The sequence below is a fragment of the Echiichthys vipera genome (assembly GCF_963691815.1).
Source record: "Echiichthys vipera genome assembly, chromosome: 15".
Lineage (NCBI taxonomy): Eukaryota > Metazoa > Chordata > Actinopteri > Perciformes > Trachinidae > Echiichthys > Echiichthys vipera.
Genome location: NC_139840.1, coordinates 10,229,829 through 10,244,318, shown reverse-complemented (window position 1 = coordinate 10,244,318; position 14,490 = coordinate 10,229,829). Strand labels below are relative to the sequence as shown.

General features: G+C 40.5%; 2 protein-coding genes and 1 long non-coding RNA gene across 3 annotated transcripts in view; 2 read left to right on the top strand and 1 right to left on the bottom strand.

Moving 5' to 3' along the window:
* Positions 1–461, bottom strand: part of myripa (myosin VIIA and Rab interacting protein a) — a 33,680-nt gene extending 33,219 nt beyond the window's left edge. The window contains exon 1 of the mRNA XM_083928592.1: positions 339–461. The gene's annotated coding sequence lies outside the window, so the exon portion shown is untranslated. The remainder of the gene's footprint in view (positions 1–338) is intronic.
* A 3,501-nt stretch (positions 462–3,962) lies between these two features.
* LOC310957857 (serine/threonine-protein kinase pim-1-like) lies at positions 3,963–6,569 on the top strand (the record flags this gene model as incomplete). The annotated part of the gene is made up of 9 exons (XM_083928591.1): positions 3,963–4,026; positions 4,185–4,469; positions 4,831–4,968; positions 5,080–5,174; positions 5,326–5,373; positions 5,509–5,727; positions 5,910–6,090; positions 6,193–6,366; positions 6,478–6,569. 9 exons carry the CDS (start codon positions 3,963–3,965, stop codon positions 6,567–6,569), a joined length of 1,296 nt encoding a protein of 431 aa, XP_083784717.1.
* Positions 6,570–12,357: 5,788 nt separating this feature from the next.
* On the top strand, positions 12,358–13,980 carry LOC310958036. Its single transcript, XR_014593523.1, has 3 exons — positions 12,358–12,489; positions 12,587–12,682; positions 12,911–13,980. It is a non-coding gene; the product is annotated as an uncharacterized lncRNA (long non-coding RNA).
* The last annotated feature ends 510 nt before the right edge of the window (positions 13,981–14,490 follow it).

Genomic DNA, 14,490 nt, shown 5'->3' with positions numbered 1-14,490 from the left:
ATAGAGTAGGCTACAGAACTGTAAGCACTTAAAGCCCATTCTGCCTACAAGCCACTTACACAATAAACCAGGGGAATTAACACCCAGCAGGATCAGGGTTTTTCTGCAGTAGCATTCCTGAGGAGGAGGAGGCCAACTTCTGCATGGCTGAAGACAACCTGACAGCAGATGTCATCACCATGAGGAGACTCACTTTTAAACTTTTCATGTATCAGATCTTGTGACGTTTGAAAGAAATATTATCCTAACTGGAACAAATGCCTGAATAAAAGGTTATGATTACACACTACTTATGAGCAAATATGACATTATACTTAATCTCTCACACTAAAACTTACCGAGGTCTGTGCGTGTTTCTCGGCTGCGTGAAAATGTCCTGCGGGGCACCTTCACCCAAACACGACGCAACCCGTTGACTCCTCGTTTAAATGAAGTCCCAAAATAAAAAAATTAAAAATTAAAAACGATTTAAATACTACAGCGGTCTTCGAGATGCTCCTTTCACAGTCTCGCCTCTGTCTTTGCTTGAGGGGAAGTTTGTGCAGGTCTAATCCGTGCAGCTTGTCCCGGTTTCTGAGAGAAAATCAGGATCAAGCCTGATCCGGGTCTACTTCCACAGTTTCTTCTGCAGGGAACAGGGAATTAGGCGACATGGAAGTGATGCAAGTCTGTGAAAACAACCGGGAGGGAGAATACTGACAATCAGTGCGGGAGATTTAGTAACAGAAAACACATGCCATTTCTTGGACGCATGAGTTTTAGGTGCGCGTTAATCATTTATTTTCGACATGTCTTGATCTCTAGCTGTAGCCTCCTGATGTTAAAATGAGGTTTAGTGTTTGGTGTTTGTTTTAAACAACGCCGCAGAGGAGGCAGTAGAGGCGATGCAGGGAGCTGCCGTCTGACCGGACAATGGGGAGCAGGTGCGCAGGTGACAAAGGCGAGGAACGCTGAGTGGACAGGTGGGGAATTACCAAGCCCCCACCACGGCGACTTCCTGGTTGATCCAATACGGAAGTGCCAAAAACTGGTGGTTTAGGGTTCATCCAATCAGAAACCAGTATTTTCGCCCCTTCCCAAAAGCTCCAGATTTTTAATATATTTGCTGAAACTGTCAGTATGTCTGGCACGGTGGGGTGGTGGTAAGCACTGATGCCTGTGTGGAGTTTGCATGTTTCCCCTGTGTCTGCGTGGGTTTTCTTCAGGTTCTCCGGATTCCTCTCACAGTCCAAAGACATGCAGATGTTGGATTAATTGATGGCCCTGAATTGCTCGTAGGTGTGAATGTGAATGGTTGGCTGTCTCTGTTTGTCTCTATGCGCCCTGTGATAGACTGCCGTCCTGTCCAGGGTGTACCCTGCCTCAAGCCCGATGTCAGCTGGGACCGGCTCCAGCCCCCCGCGACCCCGACAGGGACAAATGGTTGAAGATGGATGGATGGATGGATGTCAGTACATCCTTACAGCAAATTGAGACTAACTAAGTGAGCGCTAACCACAGTGACTTCCTGGTTGATCCAATCAGGAGGTGCCAAAAACTGCAGTTCCACTATGGCAGGTTTCACAATAGAGCAGTTTTTCATTGACCCCCATGTTACAACAGGCTGTTTTTACAGCATAATTAAACTTTTTTTAAGATTTGGTACAAAAAAATATTCTAGTCTGTATATTTAACACTGAGGGGATGATTTTTTTTGTAGCAGGTTAGTTTTTATTTTATTGGAGGTTAAAGTTCATGAGTAATTAGGGGCACAGCCTCTTGAGTGACAGCTAGCCACTGGCCCCACTTCTCCTCTGAGGTAAACGTCAGCCAGATGGACGTATCTTCCTCCCCACAACGTCACATCAATGCCCTTTTTTGGTCAGAGGAAATGAGGCGGAGTCTGACAAGATGACGACTAGGCGAGTGCAATTGGATCAAGATGAGAGAACGGACCTCCACAGAGAGGCTATGCCCATTTTTTATACAGTTTATGTAGGAGACACACAATCTGTGGAAAAGTACCTCTGACTCATGAGTCTCTGACATTATTATTAACTGCTTATGAACTGCACTCAAACTGTGAAACTAGGCAGTGCTGATCTGTTCTGTTACTATATTACCTATTTCTCACATGAAGTATTTTCAGAAAAATATTTTAGTGTACTGTTTAGAGTTAGAAAGTTAGTCCGGCTGGTTGGTGGGGGCTGGGATACATGCATCTTTTAATTTTGGGTTGTTGTGATTAATGGCTCCTCTCGCTTTTTATGTTGTGTTTGTGTTTTTGCCCTCTACTGCAAATCAAATCCCCCCCCCGAGGGACAATAAAGATCTGAACACAACCCCACTCACATAAAAGAAAATAAATATTGAACGAATGAAGTTGATAAGGAACACACACATGGTTAAATGATATGTAGCAATTTTTGCTGCTTCCAATGAAATATTCCACAACTTTGGTTTTTGCCTGAGTCAAATTCTTGGTGATGAGTTTTGGTAAAGAACTAGAAGTAAAAGAAGTGTCTGCACGTCAGGTTTGTTCATACTGACGAGTCTAGATGCTAAGAAACAGTAAATGAGTAATGTCTTTCTCAATTTCCCAGATAATCTGCTACTCTGTGTTGTCTGTTCAGTGCTAAATAGCATTTTGTTCAATGGTTGATTCTTTCTCTTTGGTTGTAATTTGAAAAAAAAAACTTTTTGAAAAAAAGGTCATCACTTCTCAAAATAACTTCATGACTTTAATGCTTTAGCTTGACCCACATTACATAAATACTGAAGATAGCCAGTGTTTGTTTTTGTAAGTGATACATTTAGTGAGTCATTGTTGTCCTGACCCTGATCCCACTGGTGCTCAGCCTTTTAGAGGAGGAGACACCCCATCCAGACAGACCAGGTCACAAGGTAATAGATAGAACGAGCTAAGCCTTGGTTGGGTGACGTTTTGAGACCAAACAAAATATGCCTTAGACATTACAATCCCTTTCTCAACTTCTCTCATCACAAGGTCTCTAAAACAGGGTCTACATATGCCATAAAAACAGTCATGAGTTATCTGCAAGAAACAGGATGTACAGAAGCACAGATATGCCATTAAACCATGTCAAGAGGCAGTTATATACTATGTTATCCATTTAACACAAACAAGCTATGCACAAGTAATAGGATAAGGTTAAACAGAGGAGACACTGAACTGCGTCTGACCTGACAAACTATGATTATGAATTACAAATATCCCAAATTCCCACAACACTAGTTAGCATTAGCTATCAGACAAGGGCTGTTACCAAAACACATTAAATATCTTCTTGACATCTAACGAATGCATTGAATGCATTTCCTTAAATCAAATATTTGCAAAGCCGATTTTTTAAAAATATTTTGAAACATGCGTTGTCTACATCCTTTTTTAACAGGTTCATATCACATCTTAGGAAAAGTTAGGCACAAAATATGACAAGAACAGATCTGTTCACTGTCTTATGAAATATGACACTATTTAATGTCATGAAAAGGCGACTGGAAGTGGCCCGCAATATGGTTAGGTATCAAAATGAACTGGTTAGGATTAGAAATAAGGTTTTGCTTTGGCTTAGTACTTATGGGACACGTATAAATCATTTAAAAAAAATACATTTTAATATAGGCAGGAGAATCAGCAGGTGACTGAGAAAGAGTTTCTATTGTGTAAATCGTTTAAGACACACACACACACACACACACACACACACACATACACACACACACACACACACACACACACACACAAACATTCTAACTGCTCATTTGCATATTTCGGAACACTTCATTGTGGAGCTGTTGTTATGACCTCGTGAAAGAACTTGTCAGGTTCCGTGTTCTGGTCCATAACCCTTATAGACTCTCACACACTGGCATATTCACTCGAGAGATACAAGTGTTGAAGCTACGTTGACTCGTTACTCTGAAGATTGAAACTTCTTAGAAACTTCTTCAACATTATCATGGACATGAACTCCTCAAAGAAGGCTAAGTCTTGTGGTTCTCTGGCCCCTAAGAGGGGTCGAGGTAAGTGAGAAATCTAGGGAAAAAAACCTGTGGTCATTCATGTTTGTGATCCATATGTTTTACCATTTGGAGAAGGCACTAATTCAAAGTTAGTACCTCCAAATAGACCTCAGATTCCTGCTGTTCAGATTCAAAATGTCAAATTTTTTTATTTGTAGAGCGCATAAGCAGCAAGTCAAAAAGTTCAGGGTCTGCAGAGGATGGCCTGGCTAGGAGGGATAAAAGGAAGGCCAGTCCTGAAAAGGAAAAACACAGAAAAAGGACAAGGGTCTCTGAATTAAGACGCCAAAACGTCTCTGTGGAGGATGTCGGCGTAAGGGCAGAGAAGAGGAAAGTCAGTGAAGATGGAGAGGAACCATCAAAGAAAAAAAAGACAAGGAAGACACTTGAGCAGGACAAACATGACAGTGAGGCAGCGTCTGCCTCAACAAACGCTGGCACAGGTAGGCTGATTTTCAAGCACAAACCATAAATACTAATTTGAACCTGAAAATGAGCATGACATGGGACCTTTAACTCATAAAGCAAAACGTATATAGAATGAAAAATGCTCTAAATGTATGAGATAACATCAAAATATATACTAAAGTACTCATCATGCAGAATGACCCATTTCAGAATAAAATACAATATATTATTGGATTAAAATTATTGATCCATTATTATGTATATGACTTTAATGCTACAGCTGCTATTTGTAATGACTTAATAAAGATGTAATGTTTGTGAAGTTTATTGTCCATGTTAGTGCCTGTGACTGTCCCCAACCTGACGTTCCTCTGCTTTTATTTCCCTCATCTGCAGAAAGCTGCAACACATCTGTGAAAGATGTGAACAACAAAGGCTGTAAGAGAAAGTGCTCTGCTGCTGCTGATGGCGAAAGACCAGGCAGTAAGAAGAGAAAACCAGCCCTGCAGGATTTGTCCGTAGAGGCCCAAATAGGTAAGTAAGCTTAAACATAGGAAGGGATTCATATTAGAGCTTTTAGGTAATGTGTAATTGGTGTTTCCCACAAATGTATTAAAACAAAAACATGTGTATTTGTCTGTTTAGCTGATTTTGAGGCCAAATACGAAGAGATGGGTCAGCTTGGCGAAGGAGGATGTGGATCTGTGTTTGCTGGCTATCGCATTGCAGATCATATGCCTGTAAGTTACACACACACACACACACACACACACACACACAGACACACACACACACACACAGACGCACACACACACACACACACAGATACACGCACACACACACACACACTGGTCAGGAAATGTTAACCAAAGTCCTGTTTGTGTCTCGTAGGTTGCCATCAAACACATCCCAAGGGACAATATCTTCTGCAAACAAGTGGTAAGTGAGCAACACCCTGAAATCTACTGTATTCATGAGTGCACTCTCTTTCTGACTATTTTACGGATGAATTATTCTGTATTTAACTCCACGGAGCTTCTCTTCCTCATCCTCCTCTTTTTTGTGATGTTTCAGGACAAGAACGGCCGGGAGCTCTCCGTGGAGGTGGCCATTATGTTGAAACTTGCAGCCAAAACAAGTGGATCAGAGGGTGCGTCAGCTCCTGTGTCCCTGCTGGACTGGTACGATCTGGACCAGGAACTGATTCTGGTGCTGGAGAGACCAGTCCCCTCCAAGGACTTACTCAATTACATAAAGTGGAATGGAGGATCCATACCTGAGGATGAAGCCAAGGTAAGCTGCTGGAAGACCCTTGTGAATGTATCTGAAACTTATTGACAGGAACTGGAGAAGTTTCTATCAGTCCCTATAGGCTTGAAAGATGTTTTTCATATTTTGGTCAACTTTCAATCACAGCAGAGTCTTTAAAAAAAAGGTCAAACCACGCTCCTCATGCCTCTCTTCTTGTCCCTCAGATCATACTGAAACAGCTGGTTGATGCTGCCATTGACCTTGAGGACAAGCGCATCTTTCACCGGGACATCAAGCTGGAAAACATCTTGATTGAGTCCGCCTCAGACGTCCCGCGTGTTCGCCTCATTGACTTTGGACTCAGCTGCTTTGTCAGCAAAGGATCCATCTACAGACGCTTCTACGGTAAGATATCTAGCTTCTACTCCTGCTCTTTTCTAACTTATCTCTGACTTTTACGTTGAAGCATCATCCTCAGCTTTTTCTAATGTCTTTTGTATATTCTAGGCACCGACTATCATATCCCTCCAGAGTGGTACAGTCAGCATACCTACAAGGCTGGACCCACCACAGTGTGGCAGATGGGTATAGTCCTCTTGGAGACGCTCCACGCTGACGTGACGTTTGAGACCATGGAGTTCCTCGAAAACAAACTGCCAATCAGCAGCGAGCTGTCCAAAAGTAAGAAAAGCATGCACAAAGATGTCAGCAGGTGGAAGATCTGTTTATTCACATTCTGATGGATCACTGTAGTCACTCACCATCATCATTCCTCTCCTTCTTTCTCTGCAGACTGCCAGGATTTCTTGCAAGCGTGCTTGACAAAAGACCCCCAGCAACGCCTGACCCTGAAGCAGCTCCAGCTCCACCCATGGCTCAGATAAACCCATCCTACTCTTGCAGACCCACAACTTTGAAATGCCTAAATGGGTCAACCAATAACTAATGCTGCTGTCTTTTCAGGAGGGAGGATGTGAGATCCTGCTACCCGACTGTTCTTGGACTTCTTAAAGCCTAATTGGACCTTCTGTCTGCAGCTCCCGTAGCACAACCCAGCCATCCGTGGAGAGGGGATCTCTCTTCGAATTGCCTTTCCCGAGGTTTCTTCCCATTGTGGGGAGTTTTTCCTCGTCTTCTTAGAGAGCTTGGGCTGGGTCAGGAGCTGCTGCTGCTGTTGTGGGCTGTGAGAGGCCACGTTGAGTTTAATATAACATTTTTATTAAAAATGTTTATCATTATAAATGTTTATATTATTACTTCCTTTTTCATTAAGAAAAGCTTAAATTACAATAATGATTTACTAACAGAAGAAGAGGAGACCTACCTCTGACTATGAAGGGGAGCAGCTATTTCCATGAAGTGTTTAAAATGTTTTGAGAAAACTCTCACAATCAATCATCTCTAGAACTGAAAATAGACGTGTTGTGACCTTTTCTGGGAAAAGACCAACCGCTGCATTTTGTTCCAGGGAGAGTAAGAATGTCAGTCTTAAAATCTATTTGGCCATCGCCATCTTGTGTTTTTGAAACGTTAGCTTTGTTAGTGAGGTGTCACTACACACTGATCAAGACATTTTCATGCGACCACAATGTAACAATGAACTCTGATGAAGCGAAAAAACATAATTATTTATCATAATTCACCCAAAAACAAAAAAAGTTCACAAATATTCCAGTTTTGCCTACACAGTAGCTCAGTCCATAGGTGACTCGGCTGGGAACCGTAGGTTTGCTCGTTCAAGTCCCTGTGTTGAACATGAATGAAGTGTGGACTGGTGGCTGGAGAGGTGCCACTTCATCTCCTATGCACTGCTGTGGTGCTGTTTAGCAAGGCACTGAACCTCCAACTGCGCGGGGAGCCAATCCAACCCCCTCGCTCTGACATATCTCCATTAATTGCATGTATATACGTAGGTCCTGTTTGTGCATGTGTGTGTATTTCGGGCCTGTGTGTATCTAACCTGAGTAATATAATAACAGAGTGAAAAAATTGAATTTCCCCTCACAGGATTAATAAAGGAATTCTTATTCTTCTTTACAAAGTGCCAGGGTTATGTCTCGCTAATCCTCGACTCCTACATGGTGTTTTCTTGTCTCACAAAGCACCAACATCATAGTTTGTGAACCAGGAGTTTATTAAAAGAGTGTTGACTTTGTATATAGGCTACTGTATATACAAACACTTGTGTGCAAAACAGGTTGTTTTTTGTCAGAAAGGCCCACTGTATTCTAATAAACACAAAAAACAAATGTAATTTCTCTGTAAACTTGCAGGCATAATTGTATTGATATGATCAGTCAATTTCCAAGGAGGAACTACAGGGGATCAGATATATCAATTAGCCTAAACATACCAGAAGTCAGTATTATGGTTAAATAGTCTTTTGGTTAAACAAACAGTTTTAGATAGTGCATGTGGATGAGTTATCTTGCATCTGTATACACACCCTCCTAACTGCTTTCTCTTTTTCCACATGAAAATGGTTGGTTGACTGAGTATATAAAGACCTGTGTGGTTATCAGCTGTAATAAACTCTTCAGTTGATCAGCCATGGACAGAACTGTGCTGCTGGTGCTGTTGTCTCTGCAGGTTTTCATTCTCATCACAGCCTTCACTTCTACTGATGCAGCTCTGGTGAGAGATCCTCAACAACTGACTCCTGATCTGGTGAGAGGAGCCTTTGACTACAGGTAACTTCTGATATTGTCACAACTTTAAAATTGTGTTCTCTCATAGTCAGGTGAGAACGAGTCAATAGGCAGAATTAAGTTGTTCAGCATCAGTTTTGATCATCAGATGGATCAATCATCACATTATTGTCGCCCAGCATTTACTTTTTTATATTAATATTTAATTGCTTAATTTATAAAAGTACACCCTTCTTCCCTGGTTTAGCCTAGGGTCTCTGTTTAAGAACAAGTTAAGGTACTACATATTTAATACTTTTTGAGTTAGGCATTTTTTTTATAAGTACATACAAATACATGGAGCCACTACAAATTTCATTGCAATATTGACACTATTACCGTTTTCCCATTTTTTTCACCCAGTAACAATATTATTATAATTATAAGTCATTTAAAAGACACTTTCAGTGTAAATTATTTCTAAGTCCATTTTAAACACAACTTATTATATCCTTATTGCTTAACTGACCTCTTATTTGTATTTACGTACATATTGTCCAAGTATAGCTACAGTATTTTATTGATACCATGTACTCAGTATTCACACAGGCTGTAATCTACAACATTATTCAAATAGTTTGTTTGAATTAGAAGTTTGGAATTCATCAATTCCTTGAGATATGACAATTACAATGTGTTGTAGGTGGAAAGAAGAGGGGACAGCAACAGAGAGACAATTTGGAAACAGACGTAAAAGATATTCCAACTGTCGGTGGAGACCAGGAGGATGTGGGCTGCTAGGTCTGAAGGTAAGAAGAAAACTGATTTAAAGCGACTTTGATCCTTTCCATTTTACAATAAGGTAACCGGATCTCCTAAAATTTAAATCTCGATGAACAGTTGGAAAATCTGTTCTCCGTCAGGCTGCTTGGTTTTTATTTATTCATTCAAAAAATCCTTGATCTGATCTGCTGCTGTAAAATGTATCAACTCTCTCTATTACAGGGCCCTCCAGACCCTCCAGGTCGTCCTTCTCCACCTCCTCCTCCTCCTCCTCCTCCTCGTCCAACACCTTGTCCTTGGCCCAGGTGAGAGGTTATTCCTCATGTGAACACAAATATACCCAACATGCTTGATGAAAAGACATGATATACATACAAAATAATAGAGGATGGATTAAAATGGATGTTCGTCTGCCATTGACATTTGCTGACCAGATATAAGAAACTGCTTGTGTCTAACTCTGTTTGAAATATCATTTAGAATTTCAATGGTAAATATGTTTCCCTTAATATTGTATACTAACTACATATGTGCTATTAGAACCATAAACTGTAAATAGAGATGGATGTAGCTAACATAACGGCACCCACTGGTTTGTGGACTACCGTTTTGAAGCCAGGAGATTGCATTTTGGCAGTCACCATGTTGTTTTTTTTCAACCACGTGACCATATTTGGCCAAGAGGGTGGGGCTGGGGAGGATCGCAAAGCAGCATCAGTTTATGCTCCACTCTTGTTTCAATGACGCTGCGCTAAGCTAAGTGCTAAAGCAGGAAACTACCGGTTTTTAAACTGGCTTACACGAGTCATCCAGTGGGTGAGCTGGGAACTCCAGTCAATGGGACTGGTGTAGCACTAGCTAACGTTTGTTCTGTTAGCAAGGTGCAACCGAACGCTGATCAAGACATTTTCAGCCGACCACAATGTTACAATGAACTCTGATGAAGTGAAAACACACAATGAGAGGGTCAAAGTCCCCAATATTTAACACAGACAACAATCAAAGACAACTTCACAACTATTTTAATGTGGCCTACGCAGTGCCGCGGATATAGTGCTAATCCATTACCCCGTCACTAGCACGGCGACCTGTCACTCACACGGTAGCCACCTTTTTTATCTTTTTTTTAATCTACATTGGACCATAACTTACAAAATGAACGTCATGTTGTATAAAAGAACACCTGAAACTAGCCAGTGAGACCATAAACTCAATAGGAAAATGTTGACTAAGGTAATTAATCAAGTGAGAAGTATTTTCCCCATTTTCCCCATTGACTTCTATACAAACAAATTGTTTTTTTGCAACCAGTGGAGTCACCCCTGCTGGTAATAAGAAAGAATGCGTTTTACTTTTCAGACCTGGAAGCTACATCCATCTCCATTATACAGTCGAAAGTAAGAACAAAAAGACTAACAGCATAGCAACAGTAACTACATGGGCGGGTCTAGCACATGTCAATTGAGAAGCCATTTTGTGTAACTTGTGTAAATGTTTTTTCTTTGTTTCACTCTCTGTCAGATGGATGTGTGGAAATGGACGGTTGGATAAAGGCATTGCTTGGTGATTGATATTGAGCTACTTCCAAGGAAATTAATTTCTGGTGATGAATCACATAGACACTGCCGTGGTTTTGTTAAAGCAAACTGCAATGTTAGTTATTCGCTTGTCTAAGCAAAGGTTATTAGCTTTTGTGCTCAAATGCCATTGTTGCCAACAGCTGCATTTAGGGCTACTATAGTCCTACTAGAGCTACTAACTGCTGTGCTGGATAAAGTGCTCATCATGTTTTACATTTTATCTTGTGTTCCCCTACAAGTTATACACATATCACAATAAAATGTGTTAATACAAGACGTGTCACATTTTTGTTTTACTTTGTCTCTTGGTTTCCCAGCTGGTCTCTAAGCAGTGACAACCATTCAAGTTGTGCACGAATGTTGAACTTTACGAGCTCCAAGTCAGAATTTTTACGAGAACGCACTCGTGCTCGCGCAGTGGGATCTCCACTCGGAAAGTCGGATTAATCTCACTAGCCAGACATTGAATCCATTCTATCTGCTTCTCATGTAAACTGTAGTTACATGTTTTGTTGTATGTTTGTGAGGCCGGGAAGAGCTGGGATCACTCAACCTTGGGGCTACGTTGTTCCACGCCTCTTTTTTTGGCCTGTTTTTAAAATAGTTTATATCAACCAGGATGGCCGAGTGGTTAAGGCGTTGGACTTAAGATCCAATGGACATAGTCCTCGTGGGTTCGAACCCCACTCCTGGTACTATGGGGAAAGTTTGAAACCATCGGTCACTTTGCTCTGTGGACCATCTGTGACCTCCGGCTCACCTAACCTAGCCTTATGGCTGGGTAACTGTCAATTCATCTCTATGTTCAGTTGTGAATTCCCCATTTGCCTGGCTGCTAGCTTAAGCCCAAATTACGTTATTAATTGAGATACTTTGCTAATCGAATAAATGGCCTTGAGATTAAGACAGTGTGGGGGAGAACAACGTTTTTGACAGCATGTTGAAGAAGCAGGTGGAACAGTAGAGCAGGATGGGCTGGACAATACTCTGGTATAACAGTTATAATGTGTGTCATCACAGTTTCATGCTCTAAAATAAAGTAATGTTATTAATGTTTAATACTGCTTTAACACACTTTAAGCACCACTCATGGTGGAACAATGCTCTGTATATCAACAACTGTATCCCGTCGTCAGGTTTAGGACGCTATAGGCTAACACAAAATAAATTTGTAAATTGTTAAGAAATACACATATTTATGAATGAATTCAACATTCCTTGTCACACAGAATATCATTTGTGTTTGCAGAAAATGTATTTCATCTGACAATCTCTAATTGGTCTTTCCTACGACGTTAACATAACTAACTTAGAAACAAACTACTTGATGAACATTTAAGCCAAGACGTCCACATGAACAGATAAAAGTCACACAAACCCTGTACCATGAACACAATGAAACACACTGCTTGAAATGAAATTGCCAGTTTCTGTGGACATTCTCATTTGCTTTTGTGACGACAGGATTCCTCACTGTGCTCACAACGAGGTGTCTGAGTCATGAAAAGAAATTGAAGGAGCCAAACTTTCGAAGAAATTTGACAGAAAACATATAGTTATTAATATTACAAATTAACTGTGAAAGGAAATATGGGAACAACATCATGTGAATCCTGTCGTTGCTTCCTCTTTGTCCACATGGCAGTGATCATATAAAGACCTGTATGTTTCATAGCTCTGACAAACTCTTCTGTTCCTCAGTCATGGACAAAAGTGTGCTGCTGGTCCTGTTGTGTCTGCAGGTTTTCCTGCTCACATCCATCTCTTCCACTGATGCAGCCCCTCTGGTGAAAGATGAATGGTCTTTTGATCTGGTAAGAAAATGCACTGCTGTTTTTTTTTTATGGAGATTATACTTTCAGCGCTGACACACTTAAAGAAGGTGCACAATTTATCTTCATCTCTTTGCAGGTGACGGGAAGACCTTTTCCTACAAGACGTAGTGCTACTGCACCAATGAAAGTAAATAGGGATTGCTATTGGCGACCAGGAGCATGCCACACTGTGGTAAAGACTCAACTTGTTTGATTTATGGGTTATTTTGTTTATATTAAAATTAGAATGAAATATCACAAAAGCTACATGTTGAAAAAACGTACTAATATATCACTACAGAAATGTCGGCATCTTAATTGAGTTCTCCATTAAAAAGGTGTACGCCAGCAGATACAGTATTATGTATGTGACAGTTAATAGTTGTGTAACTCTCTTTTTTCTCTCTCCTCTTTCTCAAAGTGACCATGAGCTTCAGGTCCTCTGCTTTCCCCTCGTCGTTGATCACACATCAGAACGGATCACAGCTTTTGAAGGAAGTTATGTTTGTAATGAGTGCATTTGTGGAAGGAGCTGCAATGAAACTACTAAATGCTGTTGAGCAAAGATACAAATGAATGTCTAACCTTTTAATATACTGAATTTAAGCTGCAAATCACAAACACTTTATTACTGGATCAGATTGAGATCTTACACTTATGTCTTTATGTCTCTGATCTAAGATTTATATTTTTAAAATCTTCAACTACATTTTGAAATGACGAATTAATGGAGGACACAAAATAAAATGTTACCGTGTTAATTCATTGACACTTCCTTGCTCTGACTCTAGCTCTGTTGTTCAAAGGTAAATGTGCACAGTCAGCATATACAGTGCATGCATAAATATCTCTAAATCCACTGGATTAAAATGGATGCACTGCCTTTTGTTTACCTGTTGCCATAGGGAATCGTAGTATCGGAGCTCCATTGATGATGGCTTTTCATGTTCAGGTTCAACCTGCTCAGAGTTGATTGAACTAACTCTGATCCGCTTTTCTGGAACCGAAAACTCAGAGTTTCCCATCACAGTATTCCCATGACAGGATAAATCACCTCAGAGGTCAGGATGAGAGTCGGAGTTTGTTGATTCTGCTTTCTGAAATCAAGAGGACTTCCTTTTCGCAGGCCCTCGCTGCTGCCTGTTTGTGGTCACTTCGTTTAAAAGGTCTGTGGTGGAGGTGTGGACTAGATGAGTTGGGGGTAACCTATACATTATTACACTCAGGTAACCTTTGTTAGATACACCAGGTTAGATGGTTAATGCCACCCCTGTATTTGCTTTGTTCGAGATCTTTTTGTCGGATAAGAAAGACAGGTCTTTTGTTTGAGTGTTTATTTCAGAGGTAACCATTAGCTCGGTCCAGTTATGTTGTATTAATCTCATTTGTTGGGCACAACCTCCGTGTCCCCTCCTCTTTCACATTTTGGTGAACTTGTGTTATGTTGAAAAATTAAACTGTAAAATAAAGCACATACATTTTTTACTTTTACCCTGACTGTGTTAATTGTCACTGTTTCCAAAAGGGGTGGAACAGTGTTTATGGATGACTTTTGTGTGTTTTGACGTTCATTTTTATTGAGTTATTTTTGTAAATTATAATGAAAGTCACAAGTCTGAGTTTGTCAGATTAAGGAATTACAAAAATGTGTGCTTTATTTATGGGGCAGCACAATAAGTTTTACATACTGGGAAATATGCTTATTTGCTTTCTTTTTGAGAATTGGAACAAAAAGATAGATGTCAATCTTCTCATCTAACGTCCAGCAAAAAGAGCAAATAGTATTTCTGTTAAAAAAAAATGTAATACAGGAAATATACCCAAAACACATACTGTAACAATAAAATACAATGGTAAGACAAGCAACATCAACAGCTATTCAACATTCAAAGAATCCCCTTTCAAAAACATAATGCATTCATTCATTCATCTTCAACCGCTTGTCCCTGTCGGGGGGCTGCAGCTGATCCCAGCTGAAATGGGGCGTGAGGCGGGGTACAC